The 21,687-nt window shown below is 46.3% G+C and overlaps 1 protein-coding gene across 9 annotated transcripts in view; it reads left to right on the plus strand.

The window, feature by feature from the left end:
• Window positions 1-9,848, plus strand: part of LOC133166020 (SUN domain-containing ossification factor-like) — a 156,901-nt gene extending 147,053 nt beyond the window's left edge. For 2 of the 9 annotated variants that reach the window (XM_061295991.1, XM_061295990.1), the window contains exon 26: window positions 5,049-5,192. In XM_061295991.1, coding sequence (XP_061151975.1) covers window positions 5,049-5,177 — 129 coding nt within the window. In that variant the 3' untranslated portion in view covers window positions 5,178-5,192. Of the gene's footprint in view, window positions 1-854; window positions 3,596-5,048; window positions 5,193-7,497; window positions 7,870-7,946; window positions 9,611-9,677 lie in introns of those variants that run through there. The other 7 variants (XM_061295995.1, XM_061295996.1, XR_009717684.1 and 4 more) reach the window with 6 other exon arrangements.
• Window positions 9,849-21,687: the final 11,839 nt, after the last annotated feature.

Here is a 21,687-nt window from a genome sequence, read left to right on the forward strand (position 1 = left end):
TTTGCTGCACTGAAAGTAAAGGGGCTGAATAATATTGCACGCCCCACTTTTCAGTTTTTTATTTGTTAAAAAAGTTTAAATTATCCAATAAATTTCGTTCCACTTCGCGATTGTGTCCCATTTGTTGTTGATTCTTGACAAAAAACTAAAATATTATATCTTTGTTTGAAGCCTGAAATGTGGCGAAATGTTGAAAGGTTAAATTGGGCCGAATACTTTCGCAAGGCACTGTATATGTATGTATATATATGTGTGTGTGTATATGTCTATATATGTATGCATATATGTGTGTATATACGTGTATATACGTATGTGTATATATATATATATATATATATATATATATATATATATATATATATACACGTGTGTATATATCTATGTATATATATGTGTATATGTACGTATGTATATATATATGTACATATGTGTATATATGTACGTATTTGTATATGCATGTGTATGTACGTGTGTGTGCAGGTACGTGTGTGTATCAGTGTCTATATATGCCCTGCTCAAAAAAATTAAAGGAACACTTTGAAAACACATGAGATTTCAATGGTGAAATATCTATACTGATATGGACAATTTAATGTCTCAGGAACAAAAGGATGACATCTTTTGATGGAAATAAAAGTTTTCAGCTTACAGAGGACTCCGTTTACAGACACCCCAAAAATCAAAGTGAAAAAATGATATGGCAGGCTCGTCCTTTTTGCCTAAATTAAATTTCTGCAACTCAAAATTATTTTCAATATCTTGTGTGGCCCCCACGAGCTTGTATGCATGCTTGACAATGTCGCGGCATGCTCCTAATGAGATGACGGATGGTGTCTTGTGATATGTCCTCCCAGATCTGTCTAAGGGCATCAGTGAGCTCCTGTAAAGTCTGAGGAGCGACCTGGCGGCGTCTGATGGACCGAAACATTATGTCCCAGAGGTGTTCTATCGGGTTTGGATCAGGTGATCGTGAGGGCCATTCAATTGTGTCAATTCGTTCATCCTCCAGATACTGTCTGCATACTCTTGCCACAATAAGCCGGGCATTGTTGTGGATCAGGAAGAACCCAGGAGCTACTGCACCAGCGTAGGGTCTGACCATGGGTGCAAGGATTTCATCCCGATAGCTAATGGTAGTCAGACTGCCGTTCTATAGCCTGTAGAGGTCTTTTTGTCCCTCCATGGAAATGCTTCCCCAGACCATCACTGACCCACCACCGAACCGGTCATGCTGAATGATGTTGCAGGCAGCATAGCGCTCTCCTTGGCTTCTTCAAACCCTTTCACGTCTATCACAGGTGCTCAGGGTAAACCTGATCTCATCTGTGAAAAGCATAGGGCGCCAGTGGCGGACTTGCCAATTCTGGTGTTCTATGGCAAATGCCAATCGAGCTCCACAGTGCTGAGCAATGAGCACAGGAAACACTACAGAACGTCGTTCCCTGAGGCCACCCTCGTGAAGTCTGTTTCTGACTGTTTGGGCAGAGACATTCACACCAGTAGCCTGCTGGAGGTCATTCTGTAAGGCTCGGCCAGTGCTCAACCTGTTCCTCTTTGCACAAAGCAGCAGATATCGGTCCTGCTGATGGAATGAGGACCGTCTACAGCCCTGTCCAGCTCTCCTAGAGTAACTGCCTGTCTCCTGGAATTTCCTCCATGCTCTGAAGATTGTACTGGGAGACACATCAAATCTTCTTGCAACAGCACGCATGGATGTGCCATCCTGGAGGAGTTGGACAATCTACGGAACTTCAGGAGGGTTAAGAAATCACCGCAAGCTCCCAGTCGTGATAATAACTCTAGCTAAAGCCAATGCTTGTGGAAAAACAGTTAAACAAAATCAAGAGGGAGGAACTTGAAATGGCCTCCACCCACAAAATCAGTCCTGTTTTGGGGACCATCTCGTTGTTGCCCCTCTAGTGCACCTGTTGTTAATTCCATCAACACCAATGCAGCTGAAACTGATTAACACCCCCCCTGCCATGTACCTGACCAAAACCTTATCAAAAAAGTCTAATTGAATTCATGCCATACCCTGATAAAAAACTGTTCCTTTAATTTTTTTGAGCAGTGTATGTATATATGTATATATAAGTGTATATACACATGTGTATATGTGTACCGTTTTTTTCCATGTATAGTGCGCCCCCATGTATAGTACGCACCCCTAAAAATGGCATGCTGATGCTGGAAAAAAGCTTGTACCCATGTATAATACGCACCCAATTTTTATGAATTTTTTAAAAAAAAAAATTTAATTTTTTTTTTTTTTTTTTTTTTTTTAAGTCCCAATGATTGTCACACACGCAGGGAGGCAATGGGTCCCATTTTTATAGTCTTTAGTATGGTCTTAACTAGGCTGGATGTAATTTTTTTTGTTGGCGTTGATTTCTCCGACTGCCCGTAAACGCACCACCGCGCTCGTGCGCGCACGGGACAGCAAACGAGCAGGTGATCGAGCAAGCCTTGTCTGATACGAGAGCATTGCGGTCGCATGGAGCGTGTTTGAAGTGAACAGCAGAGACGAAAGGAACAAGGCAAAGTGTTGTGAAATAAAATATTACCTGTAATACGGATTTAGGTAGAGAACTGAACTCTCACTCTTTATATAGCTGACGTGTCTTGCGCATCCGTTCTGCGCATCTGTAATGGCGGCCTCCGTATGATATCCGGTTTGCGTGTGTGCGCGTGTGTGCGAGAGAGAGAGCGCGAGAGAGAACGCTCAACCGTAGCACGCCGCCGACCGCCCAACTGCACCGCGCTGGTAGCATTATTGTGACAGAGCCGTCGCTGAAATTTAGAAGATATTTTTAAAGTCCTGATGTACTTTCTAAAATTTAAGTGGACCTCAGTGCGCACTGCGCAGGGAGCTTAATTTGGTGCGGTCGCGCAACCGCAGCGCGCCGGGCGCTCACTGTCGCATTGCTTAAAGAGCGCCTTTGTGTTTTAGGATGAACAGCAGAGACCAAAGGAACAAGGCAAAGTGTTGTGAAATGAAATTTTACCTGTAATACGCATTTTGTTATTTGCTGATTGAAACTGCTAATTAAACTGTGAATTGAAACTAATAGGAAGAAAACAACTCTCGCTCTTAATATAGCTGACGTGTCTTGCGCATCCGTTCTGCGCATCTGTAATGGCGGCCTCCGTATGACGTCCGGTCCGCGATGGAGATTAAAAGATTAAATATTTGACAATAACACACTCTCAAGGATTGCACCATCGCATCAAACGATGTGTCGTCAATTATGTATTTTACTGACTAAGTGTGTTGGCCAGGATGGCTGAATGCGATGCGCGATTGACAACAAACAAGAAGAAAGGTGAGTTTTATTTCGGGGGAGATTTGTCATGTCTCGTCCCCAGTTTTGCTATGTGTCTAGGTTGCCATAGTTTCTGTTCGCGTCGCCCCTCTCTCCCTGTGTCACCTCAATCGATGTAACGTGTTTTGTATTTGTATGTCGCTCACCGTTGGATCGTTGCATGTGTTACTGTCATTCTGTTCCTGTCTTTGGTAATGTCACCCTGTCTTTTTGTTCCACGACTTTGTCGGTCAGTCCTGTTGTTGGTATTGTTGTACCATGACTTTCTTTAAAAAAAATAAATAAAAATTAAAAAAAAAAAAAATTAAAAAATTTTTTCTTTGTACCCATGTATAATACGCACCCCAGATTTTAGGACAATAAATTAGGTAAATTTTGCGCACTATACACGGAAAAAAACGGTATATATATTTGTATGTATGTATGTGTATATATATATATATATATATATATATATATATATATATATATATATACATATATTGTGTGTGTATATGTATGTATACGTGTGTGTGTATATGTGTGTGTGTATATATATGTGTGTGTGTGTGTATATATATATATATATGTGTATGTGTATATATGTGTGTGTGTGTGTGTGTGTGTGTGTGTGTGTGTGCGCGCGTGTGTGTGCGCGCGCGCGTGCGTATGTATATGTATATGTCAAAGTCAGCTTTATTGTCAATCTCTCCACATGTCACAACACACAAAGAGACCGAAATTACGTTTTTCTCTATCCCACGGTGACGAGACACATAACACGATAGACATACATGTACGCGACACAATATAAAAACAAGAAGGCAAAAATTCTAACAATCAATAGTATGAGTGATGAATAAATAATAAACAGATAACACAATAAATAACGGAGCCAGCAAGCATAGCGCAAAAGTAAAAAACATCATAAACAAAAAGGCACAAACAATAAATAAGAGTAATAACAAATAATAAATAATAAGAGCCAGTGTGCATTCAGACAGTTCAGACAGTGAAAGTACAGGACGCTACGCAGAACGGGGGAGCGAGTTCAGGATCCTAACAGCCTGGAGTATGAAGCTGTTTGAGAGTCTGGAGGTGCGGGAGCGCAGGCTTCTGTACCTCTTCCCAGAGGGCAGAAGCTCGAACAAAGAGTGAGCGGGGTGACTCGCATCACTCACAATCGTGGTCGCCTTGCGGGTGAGATGGGAGGTGTAAATGTCCTTCAAGGAGGGGAGCGAAGCACCAGCAATCTTACCAGCCGTGTTCACTATGCGCTGCTGGGCCTTCAAGTTGTAGTCAGTGCAGCCGCCACCCCAAACAGCAATACAGCTGGAGAGGACGCTCTCAATGGTGCCGCGGTAAAATGCAGTCATGACGGCCGGAGGAGCGCTCGCTCGCCTAAGTTTCCGCAGGAAGTACAGGCGGCGCTGGGCTTCCTTTGCCAGTGATGCGGTGTTGGTGGACCAGGAGAGATCCTCACTGATGTGCACCCCCAGGAACTTGGCGCTGCTCACTCGCTCCACCACAGCACCGTCGATGGTCAGCGGCAGGTGTTGGGTGTGACCCTTCCGGAAGTCCACAACAATCTCCTTGGTCTTGTCGACGGTCAGCAGGAGGTTGTTGTCCCTGCACCACGTGGTCAGAAGGACAACCTCAAGCCTGTATTGAGTCTCGTCTCCCTTGGTGATGAGACCCACCAGAGTCGTGTCGTCAGCAAACTTCACGATACGGTTGTCGCTGTAGGTTGCAGTGCAGTCATGCGTCAGGAGGGTGAAGAGCAGCGGACTGAGCACGCAGCCTTGGGGGGCCCCCGTGCTCAGCGTGATGCTGGCGGAGATTTTGTCGCCAACACGTACTACCTGTGGCCTCTGACAGAGGAAGACATATGTATGTATGTATATGTATGTATGTATATGTATGTATGTATATGTATGTGTATGTATGTATGTATGTGTATGTATGTATGTGTATGTATGTATGTGTATGTATGTGTATGTATGTGTATGTGTGTGTATGCATGTGTGTGTATGTATGTGTATGTATGTGTATGTATGTATGTATGTGTATGTATGTATATGCATGTATGTATGTATATGCATGTATGTATGTATATGCATGTATGTATGTATATGCATGTATGTATGTATATGCATGTATGTATGTATATGCATGTATGTATGTATATGCATGTATGTATGTGTATGTATGTGTATGTATGTGTATGTATGTGTGTGTGTGTGTGTGTGTGTGTGTGTGTGTGTGTGTGTGTGTGTGTGTGTGTGTGTGTGTGTGTGTGTGTGTGTGTGTGTGTGTGTGTGTGTGTGTGTGTGTGTGTGTGTGTGTGTGTGTGTGTGTGTGTGTGTGTGTGTGTGTGTGTGTGTGTGTATGTGTATGTGTATGTGTATGTGTATGTGTATGTGTGTATGTGTATGTGTATGTGTATGTATTAGGGGTGTAACGATACATCGATACACATCGATTAATCGATATTATGCTCTACGATTTATTGGCATCGATGCTAAAGGTAAACATCGATTTATATCGCCGTGTTTGACCTCGGACATTAGACGCGACTTTATTTTGAAATCCAGTTCATTGTTGCTTGCTTCCTCTTCCGGGAGCAGGGAGCAGTGCGCGGCGTTGTTGTGTTGTGAGCAGAGCAGGCACGTGAAAGGGGAGTCGACAACTAGTACGCGGCTCCTGGGCAGGTGCTATGGCTAGTGTCCAAAAAGACGAGGAAATTTGCTCCCCTTTAGGCTTCAAGTCATTCGTTTGGAAGCACTTTGGATTCCAAAGAAAAGATGGCTCAACGGACAAGACACGTGCAGTTTGTAAATCCTGCCATGCGGTGATCAAATATTCAGGGAGCACAAATCTCGCCGCACATTTAAAGAAAAAACACGACATCAAAGTTAAGTGTTAAAGTAAGCAATTTGTATACTACAATACTCTTGTCATTTCCTAAATAAAGAGTTTGCAGTACCTTGTTGATTTTGCGTATGAATTGTTATAAATCAGGAAATTGTTCTATATTTTTTATTAAAAAAAAAAAATCGATCGTAGAGCACTATATCGCGATATATCGTGATTGAATCGCAGCAGGCTTTAAGATATCGGCAAATATCGTATCGAAGTTCTTTATATCGATATTATATCGTATCGTGACAAAACCCGCGATTTACACCCCTAGTATGTATGTATGTGTATGTATGTATGTGTATGTATGTATGTATGTGTATGTATGTATGTATGTATGTATGTATGTATGTATGTGTGTGTATGTATGTATGTATGTATGTATGTATGTATGTATGTATGTATGTATGTATGTATGTATGTGTGTATGTATGTGTGTATGTGTGTGTGTATGTGTGTGTGTATGTGTGTGTGTATGTGTGTGTGTATGTGTGTGTGTATGTGTGTGTGTATGTGTGTGTGTATGTGTGTGTGTGTGTGTGTGTGTGTGTGTGTGTGTGTGTGTGTGTGTGTGTGTGTGTGTGTGTGTGTGTGTGTGTGTGTGTGTGTGTGTGTGTGTGTGTGTGTGTGTGTGTGTGTGTGTGTGTGCGTATGTATGTGTGCGTATGTGTGTGTGCGTATGTGTGTGTGCGTATGTGTGTGTGCGTATGTGTGTGTGCGTATGTGTGTGTGCGTATGTGTGTGTGTGTATGTGTGTGTATGTGTGTGTGTGTATGTGTGTGTATGTGTGTGTGTGTATGTGTGTGTGTGTATGTGTGTGTGTGTATGTGTGTGTGTGTATGTGTGTGTATGTATGTGTATGTATGTGTGTGTGTGTATGTGTATGTATGTGTGTGTATGTATGTGTGTGTATGTATGTATGTGTATGTATGTGTGTGTATGTATGTATGTGTATGTATGTGTGTGTATGTATGTGTATGTATGTGTATGTATGTGTATGTATGTATGTATGTATGTGTATGTATGTATGTGTATGTATGTATGTATGTGTATGTATGTATGTGTATGTATGTATGTATGTATGTATGTGTATGTATGTATGTATGTATGTATGTATGTATGTGTATGTATATGTATGTATATGTATGGCTGACTCCATCATTCCGGTGCCGAAGAAACCTCAAATCACCTCATTTAATGACTACCGGCCTGTTGCACTGACTCCCATCATGATGAAGTGCTTCAAAAGGCTGCTTAAAGAATACATTGTCTCCAGACTCCCCCCAACATTCGACCCGTTCCAGTTTGTCTACCGGCAGAACCGCTCTACTGAGGATGCCATCCCCTCCGCTTTTCACCTGAGCCTGGCTCACTTGGAGGAGAAGAACACCCATGTGCGGATGCTGTTCCTGGACTTCAGTTCAGCGTTTAACACCATCATCCCACAGCATCTGGTGGGAAAACTGGAACACCTGGGCTTCGGCACCCCCCTTCGGAACTGGCTGCTAGACTTCCTCACCAAAAGACCGCAGTCAGTCCGGGTCGGACAGGACACCTCAAATGTCATCACCCTCAGCACAGGCTCCCCTCAGGGCTGCGTCTTGAGCCCCCTGCTGTTCACCCTGATGACACACGACTGCGTCCCCAGGTTCACCACCAATCACATCGTTTTTTAGAGCATTTTAGAGAGCATTTTGACAAGCTGTCTCTCTGTGTGGTGTGGAGGTTGCAGCGCCTCCGATTGGAAGAACGCAAGGAGAGTGGTGAGGACTGCAGAGAGGATCATCGGGGCTCCTCTTCCCTCCATTCAGTACATTTCATCTCAGCGCTGCGTGTCCCGGGCCCGTAACATCATCAGTGACCCATCACACCCCCGCCATGGACTGTTCTCCCTGCTGCCCTCTGGGAAGAGGTTTCGCAGCATCCGCTGGAGGTCCACCAGGTTCTGCAACAGCTTTTTCCCTGCTGTCATCAGACTGTTGAACATTCAAACTGTTAAACTCTAAACTGGACTCTGCATCACACATATACAGAATCTGTACATTATGATACTACAAACCACTATCGCACTGCCAACCTTGCTGAACTTTTATAATCCATGTAAATTTAAAAGTACGCAACCTGGTTTAGCATTCCTCTGCACACTTTTTAAATACTGTTTTTGTTTCCTGCACTATTACATACTTTATCACTGCTGCACTTTATACCTATCTTATTTTATATTTTTATATAGAATGTGACTTTTATTCAACCGCAATATCACTGCATTGTTGTAAGCTTTATGCAACGGAATTTCGTTTTGTATGCGCCCAGTGCAGACAAAATGACAATAAAGTTCAACCAAGTCTAATATACGTATGTATTAGGGGTGTAAATTGCGGGTTTTGTCACGATACGATATAATATTGATACAAAGAACTACGATACGATATTTGCCGGTATCTTAAAGCCTGCTGCGATTCATTCACGATATATCGCGATATAGTGCTCTACGATCGATTTTTTTTTTTTTAATAAAAAATATAGAACAATAACCTGATTTATAACAATTCATACGCAAAATCAACAAGGTACTGCAAACTCTTTATTTAGGAAATAAGAGTATTGTAGTATACAAAGTGCTTATTTTAACACTAAACTTTGATGTCGTGTTTTTTCTTTAAATGTGCGGCGAGATTTGTGCTCCCTGAATATTTGGCATGGCAGGATTTACAAACTGCACGTGTCTTGTCCGTTGAGTCATCTTTTCTTTGGAATCCAAAGTGCTTCCAAACGAATGACTTGAAGCCTAAAAGGGAGGTGATTTCCTCGTCTCTTTGGACACTAGCCACCGCGTACTAGTTGTCGCCTCCCCTTTCACGTGCGGTGCTCTGCTCACAACACAACAACGCCGGGCGCACTGCTCCCGGAAAGAGGAACCAAGCAACAATGAACTGGATTTCAAAATAAAGTCGCGTCTAATGTCCGAGGTCAAACACGGCGATATAAATCGATGTTTACGTTTAGCATCGATGCCAATAAATCGTAGAGCATTATATCGATTAATCGATGTGTATCGATGTATCGTTACACCCCTAGTATGTATATATGTATATATGTATATATCTATGTATATATATTTATATGTATATATGTGTATGTATGTGTGTGTATATATATACATACATGTGTATATATGTGTGTATATATGTATATGTATACAAAGAATTACGATACGATATTTGCCGATATCTTAAAGCCTGCTGCGATTCATTCACGATATATCGCGATATAGTGCTCTACGATTGATTATTATTTTTTTGTTGTTTTAATAAAAAATATAGAACAATATCCTGGTTTATAACAATTCATACGCAAAATCAACAAGGTACTGCAAACTATTTAGGAAATTACAAGAGTATTGCAGTATACAAAGTGCTTATTTTAACACTGAACTTTGTCGTGTTTTTTCTTTAGATGTGCGGCGAGATTTGTGCTCCCTGAATATTTGATCACCGCATGGCAGGATTTACAAACTGCACGTGTCTTGTCGGTTGAGCCATCTTTTCTTTGGAATCCAAAGTGCTTCCAAACGAATGACTTGAAGCCTAAAGGGGAGCAAATTTCCTCGTCGTTTTGGACACTAGCCATAGCACCAGCCCAGGAGCCGCGTACTAGTTGTCGCCTCCCCTTTCACGTGCGTGCTCTGCTCACAACACAACGCCGGGCGCACTGCTCCCGGAAAGAGGAAGCAAGCAACAATGAACTGGATTTCAAAATAAAGTCGCGTCTAATGTCCGAGGTCAAACACTGCGATATAAATCGATGTTTACGTTTAGCATCGATGCCAATAAATTCTAGAGAATTATATCGATTAATCGATGTGTATCGATGTATCGTTACACCCCTAGTATGTATATATATATACATATGTGTGTATGTGTGTATTTATCTATGTATATATATCTATATGTACATATGTATATGTAAGTATGTATATATGTATATAATGTGTATATAAAAATATAAAATGTGTGTGTATGTATATATATATATATATATATATATATATATATATATATATATATATATATATACATACACACCGTAAATTCCGGACTATAAGATAAGTGTACACATGGCTCAATACATGAGCACAACACAGAAAGGCATAGGCAACAATACCAGAGGAGCCAAACACCAGCTGCTGGTTGACGGAACAGTCGCCCGAGACTGCAAGACTCGACACACCAACCTGTGCACTGCCTGGATTGATTACAAGAAAGCCTACGACTCCATGCCACACTCATGGATCACTGAATGCTTGGAACTGTACAACATCAACAGGAACCTGAGAGCCTTCATTGCAAACTCGATGGGACTGTGGAAAACAACCCTTGAGGCCAATTACAAGCCAATTGCACAGGTCTCCATCAAATGTGGCATATACCAAGGAGATGCTCTGTCCCCACTGCTGTTCTGCATAGGTCTGAACCCCCTCAGCCAAATAATCAACAAGACTGGCTACGGATACCGACTCAAAAATGGGGCCACCATCAGTCACCTCCTATACATGGATGACATAAAGTTGTATGCCAAGAGCGAGCGAGACATCGATTCACTGATCCACACAACCATGATCTACAGCACAGACATCGGAAAGTCATTCGGACTAGAGAAGTGCGGTCGCATGGTGACAAAGAGAGGGAAGGTAGTCCATACAGAAGGGGTCTCACTCCCAGAAGGAACAATAACAGACATTGAGGACAGCTACAAGTACCTTGGTATCCAACAAGCAAATGGCAACCTCGATGAAGCCACAAGGAAAGGAGCCACAGCCAAATACCTACAACGAGTAAGGCAAGTCCTCAGAAGTCAGCTAAATGGCAAGAACAAGATCCGGGCAATAAACAGCTACGCCCTGCCAGTCATCAGATACCCTGCAGGAATAATAAGCTGGCCAAAGGAAGAGACGCAGACCACAGATGTCAAGACACGGAAGCTCCTAACCATGCACGGAGGGTTCCACCCTAAGTCCAGCACCCTGAGACTGTACACTAGCCGTAAAGAAGGAGGCCGAGGACTACTGAGTGTGAGAGCCACTGTTCGGGATGAAACAGCCAAGATCCATGAGTACATCAAGGAAAAGGCCCGAACGGATGACGTGCTCAGTGAATGTCTCAGACAATGGCAAACAGAGGAAGAGTGGCTAGAGACACCATCATGGGAGGACAAACCCCTACATGGGATGTACCATCGGCAGATAAGTGAAGTGGCTGACATCAAGAAATCCTACCAATGGCTGGAAAAAGCTGGACTGAAGGACAGCACAGAGACACTCATCATGGCTGCACAGGAACAGGCTCTGAACACCAGAACAATAGAGGCCAAGATCTACCACACCAGACAAGACCCAAGGTGTAGGCTGTGCAAAGTGGCCCCTGAGACAGTCCAGCACATAACAGCAGGGTGTAAGATGCTAGCAGGGAAAGCATACATGGAACGTCATAACCAAGTGGCTGGCATAGTGTACAGGAACATCTGTGCAGAGTATGGACTGGAAGCCCCAAGTTCAAAGTGGAAAGCACCCCCTAAGGTGGCAGAGAACGGGCGAGCCAAGATCCTGTGGGACTTCCAGATCCAGACTGACAAGATGGTGATGGCGAACCAACCGGACATTGTGGTGGTGGACAAACAGCAGAAGAAGGCCGTTGTAGTGGATATAGCAATACCAAGCGATGGCAACATAAGGAAAAAAGAACTTGAGAAGCTAGAGAAATACCAGGGCCTCAAAGAAGAGCTTGAGAAGGCCTGGAAAGTGAAGGCCTCGGTGGTGCCCGTGGTCATTGGGGCACTTGGGGCAGTGACCCCCAAACTGGAGGAGTGGCTACAGCAGATTCCAGGAACAACATCAGACATCTCAGTCCAGAAGAGTGCAGTGCTAGGAACAGCCAAAATACTGCGCAGAACCCTCAAGCTCCCAGGCCTCTGGTAGAGGACCCGAGCTTGGAGTGGGAGACCACCCGCAAAGGGTGAGAGGAGAAATTTATTTACCGTAAATTCCGGACTATAAGCCGCGACTTTTTTCCAAAATTTTGAACCCTGCGGCTTATACTCAGGTGCGGCCTATATAAGGGTTTTTTCGTGATTTTTGTGATGACTTGATCACTTAAAGATTCAAGAGTTTTTTATTCGCCATGTTTGAGCGTGGCGGCTCGGTGGCGCACTGGGTAGCACGTCTCTGTGTACCCTGCGATTGGCTGGCAACCGGTTCAGGGTGTCCCCCGCCTACTGCCCGATGACGGCTGGGATAGGCTCCAGCACGCCCCCGATCCCCGTGGGGACTAAGCGGTTCAGAAAATGGATGGATGGATGGATGTTTGAGCGTGCCAAACAAGTTATTTGACTTCGATAAAACACACCCTCTGTTCAACACTCAGGACATGTGAAAAATGGCAACAAAAAACAAAACAAAACCCTTTTCACTTTTATACACTGCGATATCTTGAAGAAAAAAACAACAAAAATACTATCTTGAAACACTACTATGGCTGCTGCTTATTCTGGCTGTGTTGCTTGTGACTAGTATGAGCTTTAGTAGGAATGCACGCTAGGGCTCTAAACCCTTTCTCTTACTCTGCCATGTGACTCAGAGATTACACAAAGCAGTGGCGCTGTTTGAACCATCTGCATTGTATTAAAACCCAATCAATCAGCATTTAAATTCAATTCTTCTGACATTTTGCTCACCAAAAACAAGTTGTAATGAACGTGAACTTTTAATGCATTTTATTCAGAAGGTTTCTTTGAACCCCGAGGCTTAAATGGCGGCGCGGCGTATTTATGGATTTTTACGGACTCCAGGGGGCGCTCTAGCAGGAAGCAAGAGCGAGACAGACGAAGAAGAGATAATGCGCCGAAGAAGACGTGCTAATTTGTGTTTTGATAGGCGAATAGTGGCGTATAATACACACAAAGAAGAGACAGAACGAGATCAAGACGGACATTACTGAAAGGAAGCTTTTATACACAAACCGTCATTATGGGGGACAAAAGAAATGCATATGAAGCCTCTTTTAAGCTAAAGGCAGCCAATGTTGATGACATTGTGTTGCGTCACCCTTTTCTTTATTTCGTGGTCCCGTCTACTCTGGAGCTATACGTGTCGCTCGCTAGTTTAATGTAATTTAGCGCTTAGTGCATGAATAAAATTAGCATGAACAGACCCTCATCACACTCGAAGAAATGCATAAAAGCGACGACGAAAGAGAGACTGAGAAAGTGTGAGGACGCTGAGGAGGAAGACTTCGATGGTTTCAGTGCACAGGAGGAAGATGAAGACGATGAAGCTCTTTTTTTTACTTTTACTGGTATGTTTTTTAACAAACCCTGTTGGTGCTGTGTTACCGCCGCGTCTCAGTGACTTTTACCGGGTATGTTTTTTTTAATCCAGCCCTATTAGTCTTGTGTTGCTGCGGTATTACTGCCGCGTCACGGGCAGTGTTTGGAAAGAAATGTTAAGGTATGTTATTAAAACTTTAAAAAAGCTTTCTGTGTCCAGTCTTTCTTTGTTAATAACTCGCGTGCACACTTCCGTGTTGCTGCGGTACTACTGCTGCGTCACAGGCAATGTTTAGAAAGACATGCTAAAGTATGTTATTAAAACTTTAAAAAGGCTTTCTGTGAACGGTCTTTCTTTGTATAAAACGCGTGTGCACGTGCGGTTTATAGTCCGGTGCGGCTTATATAAGAAAAATAATAAATTATCCCCCAATTTTAGCTGGTGCGGTTTATAGTCTGGTGCGGTTTATAGTCCGGAATTTACGGTAATTATTATTTTGCAAAAAAACAATTAAGTCGATCAGTTTGAACATTAAATGTGTTCTCTTTGTAGTGTATTCAATTGAATATGAGTTGAGAACGATTTTCAAATCATTGTATTTTGGTTTTATTTACATTTCACACAATTTCTCAACTTCAACCGAATCCGGTTTGTATATACCGTAGTGGCCCGAGTATAAGACGACCCTGATTATAAGACGACCCCCTCTTTTTCAAGACTCAAATTTGAAAAAAGACTTTTTGAACCCCAAATTAAATTTTTATAATCACAGTACATCTGAAACAAATGATTATACCAATACATTCGAGAGAAAAAGCATGTTATTTTGCCTTATTCAAATCATTCAAACTGTCTATCACATCTTAATATCTGAACATTTTAATATTCAAGATTCAAGAGTTTTTATTCACCATGTTTGAGCGTGCTAAACAAAGAATTTGACTTCGGTAAAAACACACCCTTTGTTCAACATTTAGGTGACTAACAACATTCAGGACATGTGAATAATGGCAAAAACAGTGTAGACAAATTCAAAAAGGTGTGAAGAGCAGGATCTTATTGCACAGTAATGACTCTGAGACTCTGAGTGGTGTGAGTTCATCAGAGCAACAGCCTGGGCGAAGAAGCTGTCTCTGTGTCTGCTGGTTTTGGCGTACCGAGCTCTATAACGCCGTCCGGAGGGGAGTAGTTCAAACAGACTGCAACCTGGGTGAGAAGGGTCTGTAGAGATGTTCCTTGCACGTTTCCTGGTCCTGGACAGGTACAAGTCTTGGATAGACGGGAGGTTGATTCCAATGATCTTTTCTGCAGTTCTGATTGTCCGTTGTAGTCTGTGCTTGTCTTGTTTGGAGGCCGATCCAAACCAGACAGTGATGGAGGTGCAGAGGACAGACTGGATGATGGCAGTGTAGAAGGTCTTCAGAAGCTCTCGCGGCAGGTTGAACTTCTTGAGCTGTCTCAGGAAGTACAGCCTCTGCTGGGCCTTCTTCCGGACAGTCTATGTGACCGGTCCATTTCAGGTCCCGAGAGATTGTGGTTCCCAAGAAATTGAAGGTGTCTGTGGAGAGAATAGTATTACTGCGGATAGTGAGGGGTAAAAGTGGTGAAGGGTCTCGCCTGAAATCCACCATCATCTCCACGGTCTTGAGCGGGTTCAGCTCCAGATGGTTTTGGCTGCACCAGTGGACCACCCGCTCCACCTCCTGTCTGTACGCAGTCTCATCACCGTCCTGGATCAGTCCGATGAGAGTGGTGTCGTCTGCATACTTCAGGAGCTTCACAGGAGAGTCACCTGAGGAGAAATCATTGGTGTAGAGAGAAGAGCACTGGGGAGAGGACGCACCCCTGAGGGGCTCCAGTATTGGTGGTCCAGGTGTCAAATGTGATGCCCCCCAGCCTCACACGCTGTCTCCTGTTGGTCAGGAAGCTGGTGATCCACTGACAGGTGGAGGCAGGCACCGCAAGCTGGATGAGCTTCTGTTGGAGGATGTCAGGAGCGATGGTGTTGAACGCCGAGCTGAAGTCCACGAACAGGATCCTGGCGTACGTTCCTGGGGTGTTCAGGTGATGCAGGTGCAGTTCCATGTTGACCGCATCATCCACTGACCTGTTTGCCCGGTAGGCAAACTGGAGGGGGTCAAGCAGGGGGCCCGTGACCTCCTTCAGGTGGTTCAGCACTAACCTCTCGAAAGATTTCATGACCACAGATGTCAGTGCGACGGGTCTATAGTCATTCAAACTTCTGATGGCGGGCTTCTTGGCCACTGGAACGATGGTGGAGCTCTTGAAGCACGAGGGCACCTCACACAGCTCCAGAGAACGGTTGAAGATCCGTGCAAAGGTGGGCGCCAGCTGCTCAGCACAGACATTCAAGCAGGAAGGTGACACGCCGTCTGGGCCCGGTGCCTTCCTGGTCTTTTGTTTCCGGAACATCTGGCGCACTTCCTCCTCGCGGACCTGGAGTGCGGACGCGGCCTCTGCAAGAGAGTGAGTGGGTGACAACGATGATAGAGGTGTGGACAGAGCAGTTGTGGGGAGAGGTGAGTATGTAGATTGTGCTGCAGGAAGTCCCGTTGTGTGGGAGGACCGATCAAACCTGCAGTAGAATTTGTCTAGCTGGTTAGCAAGCCTTGGACTCTCTACAGGACGGGGGGTTCGTTTCTTGTAGCCCGTGATGCTCTGCAGACCTTTCCACACTGTTGAGGGATCAGGATTGGCAGAGAGGTGTCTCTTCAGGTTCTCCCCGTAACACCTCCTTGCTTTCCTGACCTCTCGGTTCAGTGTGTTTCTGGTCTGCCTGAACAGCTCGCGGTTGCTGCCTTGACTTTGCGTAGCCTCCTGAGGTTCGGTGTAAACCGTTGTTGTACGTGCAGAAGGTCTTAGTCTGCACACACAGATCCTCACAAAAACTGATGTATGATGTGACAGTGCCAGTGAGTTCATGCAAGTGAAGTTGCAGCTTCGAAAACTCCCCAATCGGTGCAGTCAAAGCAGTTTTGGAGGTCCTGCCTTGACTCCACTGTCCACTTCCTCACAGTCCTCACCACAGGCTTAGACGTTTTTAGTTTCTGCCTGTACGCCTTTATGTAAACTAAAGTGCAATCACATTTGTAAATGAATGGCTTCTGTTTTTTGAAATGTAAATACCGTGTTTTCCATACATAATGCGCCCCCGTGCATAATACGCACCCTAAAAATGGCATGTCGATGCTGGAAATAAGCCTGTACCCATGTATAATACGCACCCAAATTTTGACTCTTAAGTCCGTAAACGTAAACGTAAATCATCTTTGGGAACAACCGGATGCGCTAGCAAACTCAATAGCGAAGATATGTTTCCAATTTGTGTAGGGTACATTGTGACAGCAAACGAGCAGGTGATCGAGCAAGCGTCTGATACGAGAGCATTGTGTTCGTATGGAGCGTGTTTGAAGTGAACAGCAGAGAAGAAAGGAACAAGGCAAAGTGTTGTGAAATAAAATATTACCTGTAATATCCATTTTGTTATTTGCTGATTGAAACTGCTATTTAAACTGTGAATTGAAACTAATAGGTAGAGAACTGAACTCTCGCTCTTTATATAGCTGAGGTGTCTTGCGCATCCGTTCTGCGCATACTGTCAGGCTCAGAGCAGGGAGAAGACTCGAATGCAGAGTTAAAAAAAAATCAAGGAGTTTATTTCCTTCACGGACGACAGCTCCAAGAACAAAAGGCGCCTCACGATGAGGGAAAAAGGGCAAAAACACAAGCGCCTCAACACAAGGGAAAAAAGGCAAAAACAAAAGTGCCTCAACACGAGGGAAAAAAGGGCTGAGAACAGCAAACAAAAAGCGCCTCAAAACTGAGGGAAAAACGAAGGCCAAATCGCAAAGCACAGGGCTTGAACCAAAAGTCTCGGCTATCAAGGCTTTCACGGAGAATAGTTGTGGCTATGGAGTCACTGGTGATCATGACTAGCAAGACGCACTGGCACAAGACAAGGGGAGGACGCAGGCTAAATACACACACGGAAGGGGGAGGACACAGGTGCAGACAATCAGGGCGGACGACACAGGTGTACGTAGTTATCAAAAGAGGGAGGTCAAGTGGATGGTAGTGCAGAGGAAGTGCAGAGGTCGTGTACAAAATAAAACAGGAAGTGATAACACGAAGGACAGGACAAAACAAAACAATCTACAAAACCCGACTGTATGACATAACCCTCCCCCTCTAGGGCCGGATCCCAGACGGACCAGGAGCATCGGGGTGAGCAGCGTAGAAGTCCTCCAACAGACCGGGATCGAGGATGTAACTGTGCGGCACCCATTGCCGCTCTTTTGGCCCATAACCCTCCCAGTCGACCAGGTACTACCAGCCCCTTCCGTTCCTGCGCACGTCCAGTAGGTCCTTGACCGTGTACGCAGGCCCACCCTCCACAGTCCGCGGAGACGGAGGCGGCACGGGAGCCGGCACCATCTCACTCTCCCTGACTGGCTTGATCTTCCCTACGTGAAAGGTGGGATCCACGGCGAGGGACCAGGGCAGGCGAAGTCGTACAGCGGCTGGATTCACGACCTTGGATATGGGGAATGGCCCCACAAAACGGGGGGCCAGCTTTCTGGAGCCCACCTGGAGTGGAAGATCCCGGGCGGACAGCCAGACCCGTTGGCCCCGCTGGTAGGCGGGCGCCGGCTGTCGTCTCCTGTCGGCCATCCTCTTCACTCTGTCCCCCTGGCGGACCAGCGTGGCTCGCGCTGCCGCCCAGATGCGACGACATCGTCTCACCACGGCGCGCGCCGTGGTTACAAACACCTCTGGCTCATTATCAGGGAAGATCGAGGACTGATAGCCAAAGACGCACATGAAAGTAGCTGTGGTAGGGAGGGAGTTATGGGCGTATTCTACCCAGATCAAATTCTTACTCCACGTGGAGGGTCACTAAGTAGCGGAGGCCTGTCTCCAGCTGTTGATTGATGCGCTCCGCCTGGCCGTTTGCCTCCGGGTGATAGCCCGAAGTGAGGCTCGCGGTGGCTCCTATGTGTCTGCAGAACTCCTTCCAGAACCGGGACATGAATTGGGGGCCCCTATCTGACATGACGTTCCGCGGGAATCCGTGGACCCTAAAAACGTGGTCCATGAGGACTGCGGCTGTTCGCTTCGCTGAGGGTAATTTGGGCAGGGCAATGAAGTGGGCCATTTTAGAAAACCGGTCCACCACGGTGAGTATCGTTGTCTTCCCCTTGGATACGGGAAGTCCCGTGACAAAGTCCACAGAGATGTCGGCCCATGGTCGAGAGGGAATGGGGAGAGGTTGCAGCAACCCCACCCGGGCGCCGGGGGTGTTCTTATTCCGCGCGCAGACGGAGCAGGCTGCCACGTATTCCCTGACGTCAGCTCCCATGGAGGGCCACCAGAACCGCTGCTGAATGACGTACAGGGTCCGTCTCACGCCCAGATGACAGGCGAGCCGGGAGGTGTGTGCCCAGTGGACGACTTGGGGGCGCAGCCTGGGTGTAACAAACAGTCGATTCGTCGGGCATTTACCCGGGGGTGGCTCGTCGCCATTGGCCTGCTTCACTAGGTCTTCGATGGGCCAGGTTACGGCCCCCACCACACAGTGAGGACGAAGAATGCGTTCGGGCTCCTTGGCCTCCGGATCTGGACTGTAGACGCGCGAAAGCGCATCGGGCTTGATGTTTTTGGCCCCCGGTCTGTAGGACAAGGTGAAATTGAAACGGTTAAAGAAAAGGGACCAACGAGCCTGGCGTGAGTTCAGCCGTTTAGTGTTCTTGATGTACTGTAGGTTCTTATGATCAGTCCAAACCAAGAAGGGTTGTTGGGCTCCCTCCAGCCAGTGTCTCCATTCCTCGAGAGCCTTCTTCACCGCCAACAACTCTCGATCTCCTACGTTGTAGTTCTGTTCGGCGGGGGTCAGCCGTCGGGACAGGTAAGCGCACGGATGAAGCTTGTTGTCCACTGGTGACCTTTGGGACAAGACGGCGCCGATTCCTTGACTGGAGGCGTCTACCTCCACCACGAACTGACGAGACGGGTTGGGTAGTGTGAGGATCGGGGCGGTGCCGAATCGCTTCTTCAGCTCCTGGAAGGCGGCCTCTGCCTCCGCCGTCCAACAGAACGGGGCTGTTGGAGAAGTCAGAGCATGCAGCGGGGTCGCTGTGGCGCTGAAGCCTCTGATGAATCGTCTATAGAAGTTAGCAAAGCCAAGAAATTGCTGCACTTTCTTGCGACTATCGGGTCTAGGCCATTGTGTCACCGCGCTTAGTTTTGCTGGGTCCATTTGTACCTTACCGGGGGCTATGATGAAACCAAGGAAGGATATAGTTTTGAAGTGGAACTCGCTTTTTTCAGCCTTGACGTAAAGGTGATGATCCAGGAGGTGTTGCAGGACCGACTTAACATGGGTCTCATGGGTCTCCATATCCAGTGAATAGATTATAATATCATCCAAATATACATAAACAAAACGATCTATAAAGTCTCTCAGAACATCGTTAATCATGGCCTGAAAAACGGCGGAGGCATTGGTGAGACCAAACGGCATCACGAGGTATTCAAAGTGTCCTCGAGGAGTGTTGAATCCCGTCTTCCATTCATCGCCCTCCCGGATGCGCACGAGGTGGTAAGCGTTACGCAAGTCTAGCTTGATGAAAACCCGGGCTTGCTGCAACTGATTGATTACCGTCGTCATGAGTGGAAGGGGATATCGATTTTTAATAGTGGTCTGGTTGAGGGGACTGTAGTCTATGCAGGGGCGTAGGGTACCGTCCTTTTTGCCCACAAAGAAAAACCCGGCCCCTGCAGGGGAGGACGAGGGTCTGATCAATCCCGCCTTAAGCGACGCGTCTATGTACTCATTTAGAGCCTGCTTTTCAGGTTCGGAAAGGGAATAAAGCCTCCCCTTGGGTATAGTAGCGCCAGGCAGGAACTCTATGGCGCAGTCGTACGGACGGTGGGGCGGTAGAGAGCTAGCCTTGGCTTTGCTAAAGACCTCCGCGAGTTGGTGGTAACATACTGGTACGCCTGTCATGTCCGGAGTTTCGGGGTCTGGGTCACGAGGAACGGAGTCGGGGTTAGAACCACGGGTAAGGCTGATCGGGGGATTAGGTACGATACATGACCCTTGGCAACGGGGTCCCCATCCCCTTATCTCCCCGGACTCCCAGTCCACGGCTGGGCTGTGGTGCGATAGCCACGGGTACCCGAGGATAATCAGATTCATGGGAGAGGTTACCACATGCAGTCTGACTTTCTCGTGATGGTTCCCGTAGGACAGTGAGAGAGGTTCGGTTACTTGGGATATATCAAAGAGCGCCTGACCATTGAGTGCCTTGGTTTTTACGGTCGTGGCTAGCGGTTCGGTTCTTATCCCCAGTCGCCGGGCAAAAGCCCAGTCGATCAAACTCTCATCTGCCCCGAAGTCAATTAACACACCAAGTTTGGTGCTTTTCTCGAGGCATGTAAGCGTGCCGATGGGTAGGGTACGACCCTTCTGCTGGCTACTGGAGAAGGTGCTTACCTTCAGATTCCTCTTCTCCGGGCAGGAGAAGACTATATGTCCTAGTGCACCACAGTAATAGCATCTGCTTTCCTGGCGTCGGCGCTGCTTCTCCTCGTCGCTCAACTTGGTCCGGCCGAGTTGCATTGGTTCAATCCCAGGCGGTAGCAGTGCCGTGTTCGATCGTTGGCGGTGCGTCTCGAGGAGCGGTGATGCCACCCCGGCCACGGGGGAGAAGACGGTCACGCTCCGGCTTGCGTGCTGCTTTTTCCAGTCCTGCAGGCGATTGTCCGTGCGGATAGCCAGCGCGATGAGAGCGTTGAGGTCAGTGGGAAGATCGAGGGGAATGAGTTGGTCCTGGATCGTTCCGGAAAGACCCTTGAGAAAAACATCATACAGGGCCGTCGGATTCCACCCGCATTCCGCAGCCAGAGTGCGGAAGCGGATCGCGTAGTCGCTGACCGACTCTCAACCCTGGGACAGCTGGCACAGCTCACGCGCCTTCTCACGGTCCGAGGAGACCGGATCGAACACCATGCGCAGGGCCTCGATGAACGCGGAGAGAGAGCGACAGGTAGCGGAATCCCTTGCCCATTCTGCCGTTGCCCACGGCCGGGCTCTTCCCATCAGGTACGAGATCAGGTATGCCA

This window comes from Syngnathus typhle, linkage group LG13 (assembly GCF_033458585.1).
Source record: "Syngnathus typhle isolate RoL2023-S1 ecotype Sweden linkage group LG13, RoL_Styp_1.0, whole genome shotgun sequence".
Lineage (NCBI taxonomy): Eukaryota > Metazoa > Chordata > Actinopteri > Syngnathiformes > Syngnathidae > Syngnathus > Syngnathus typhle.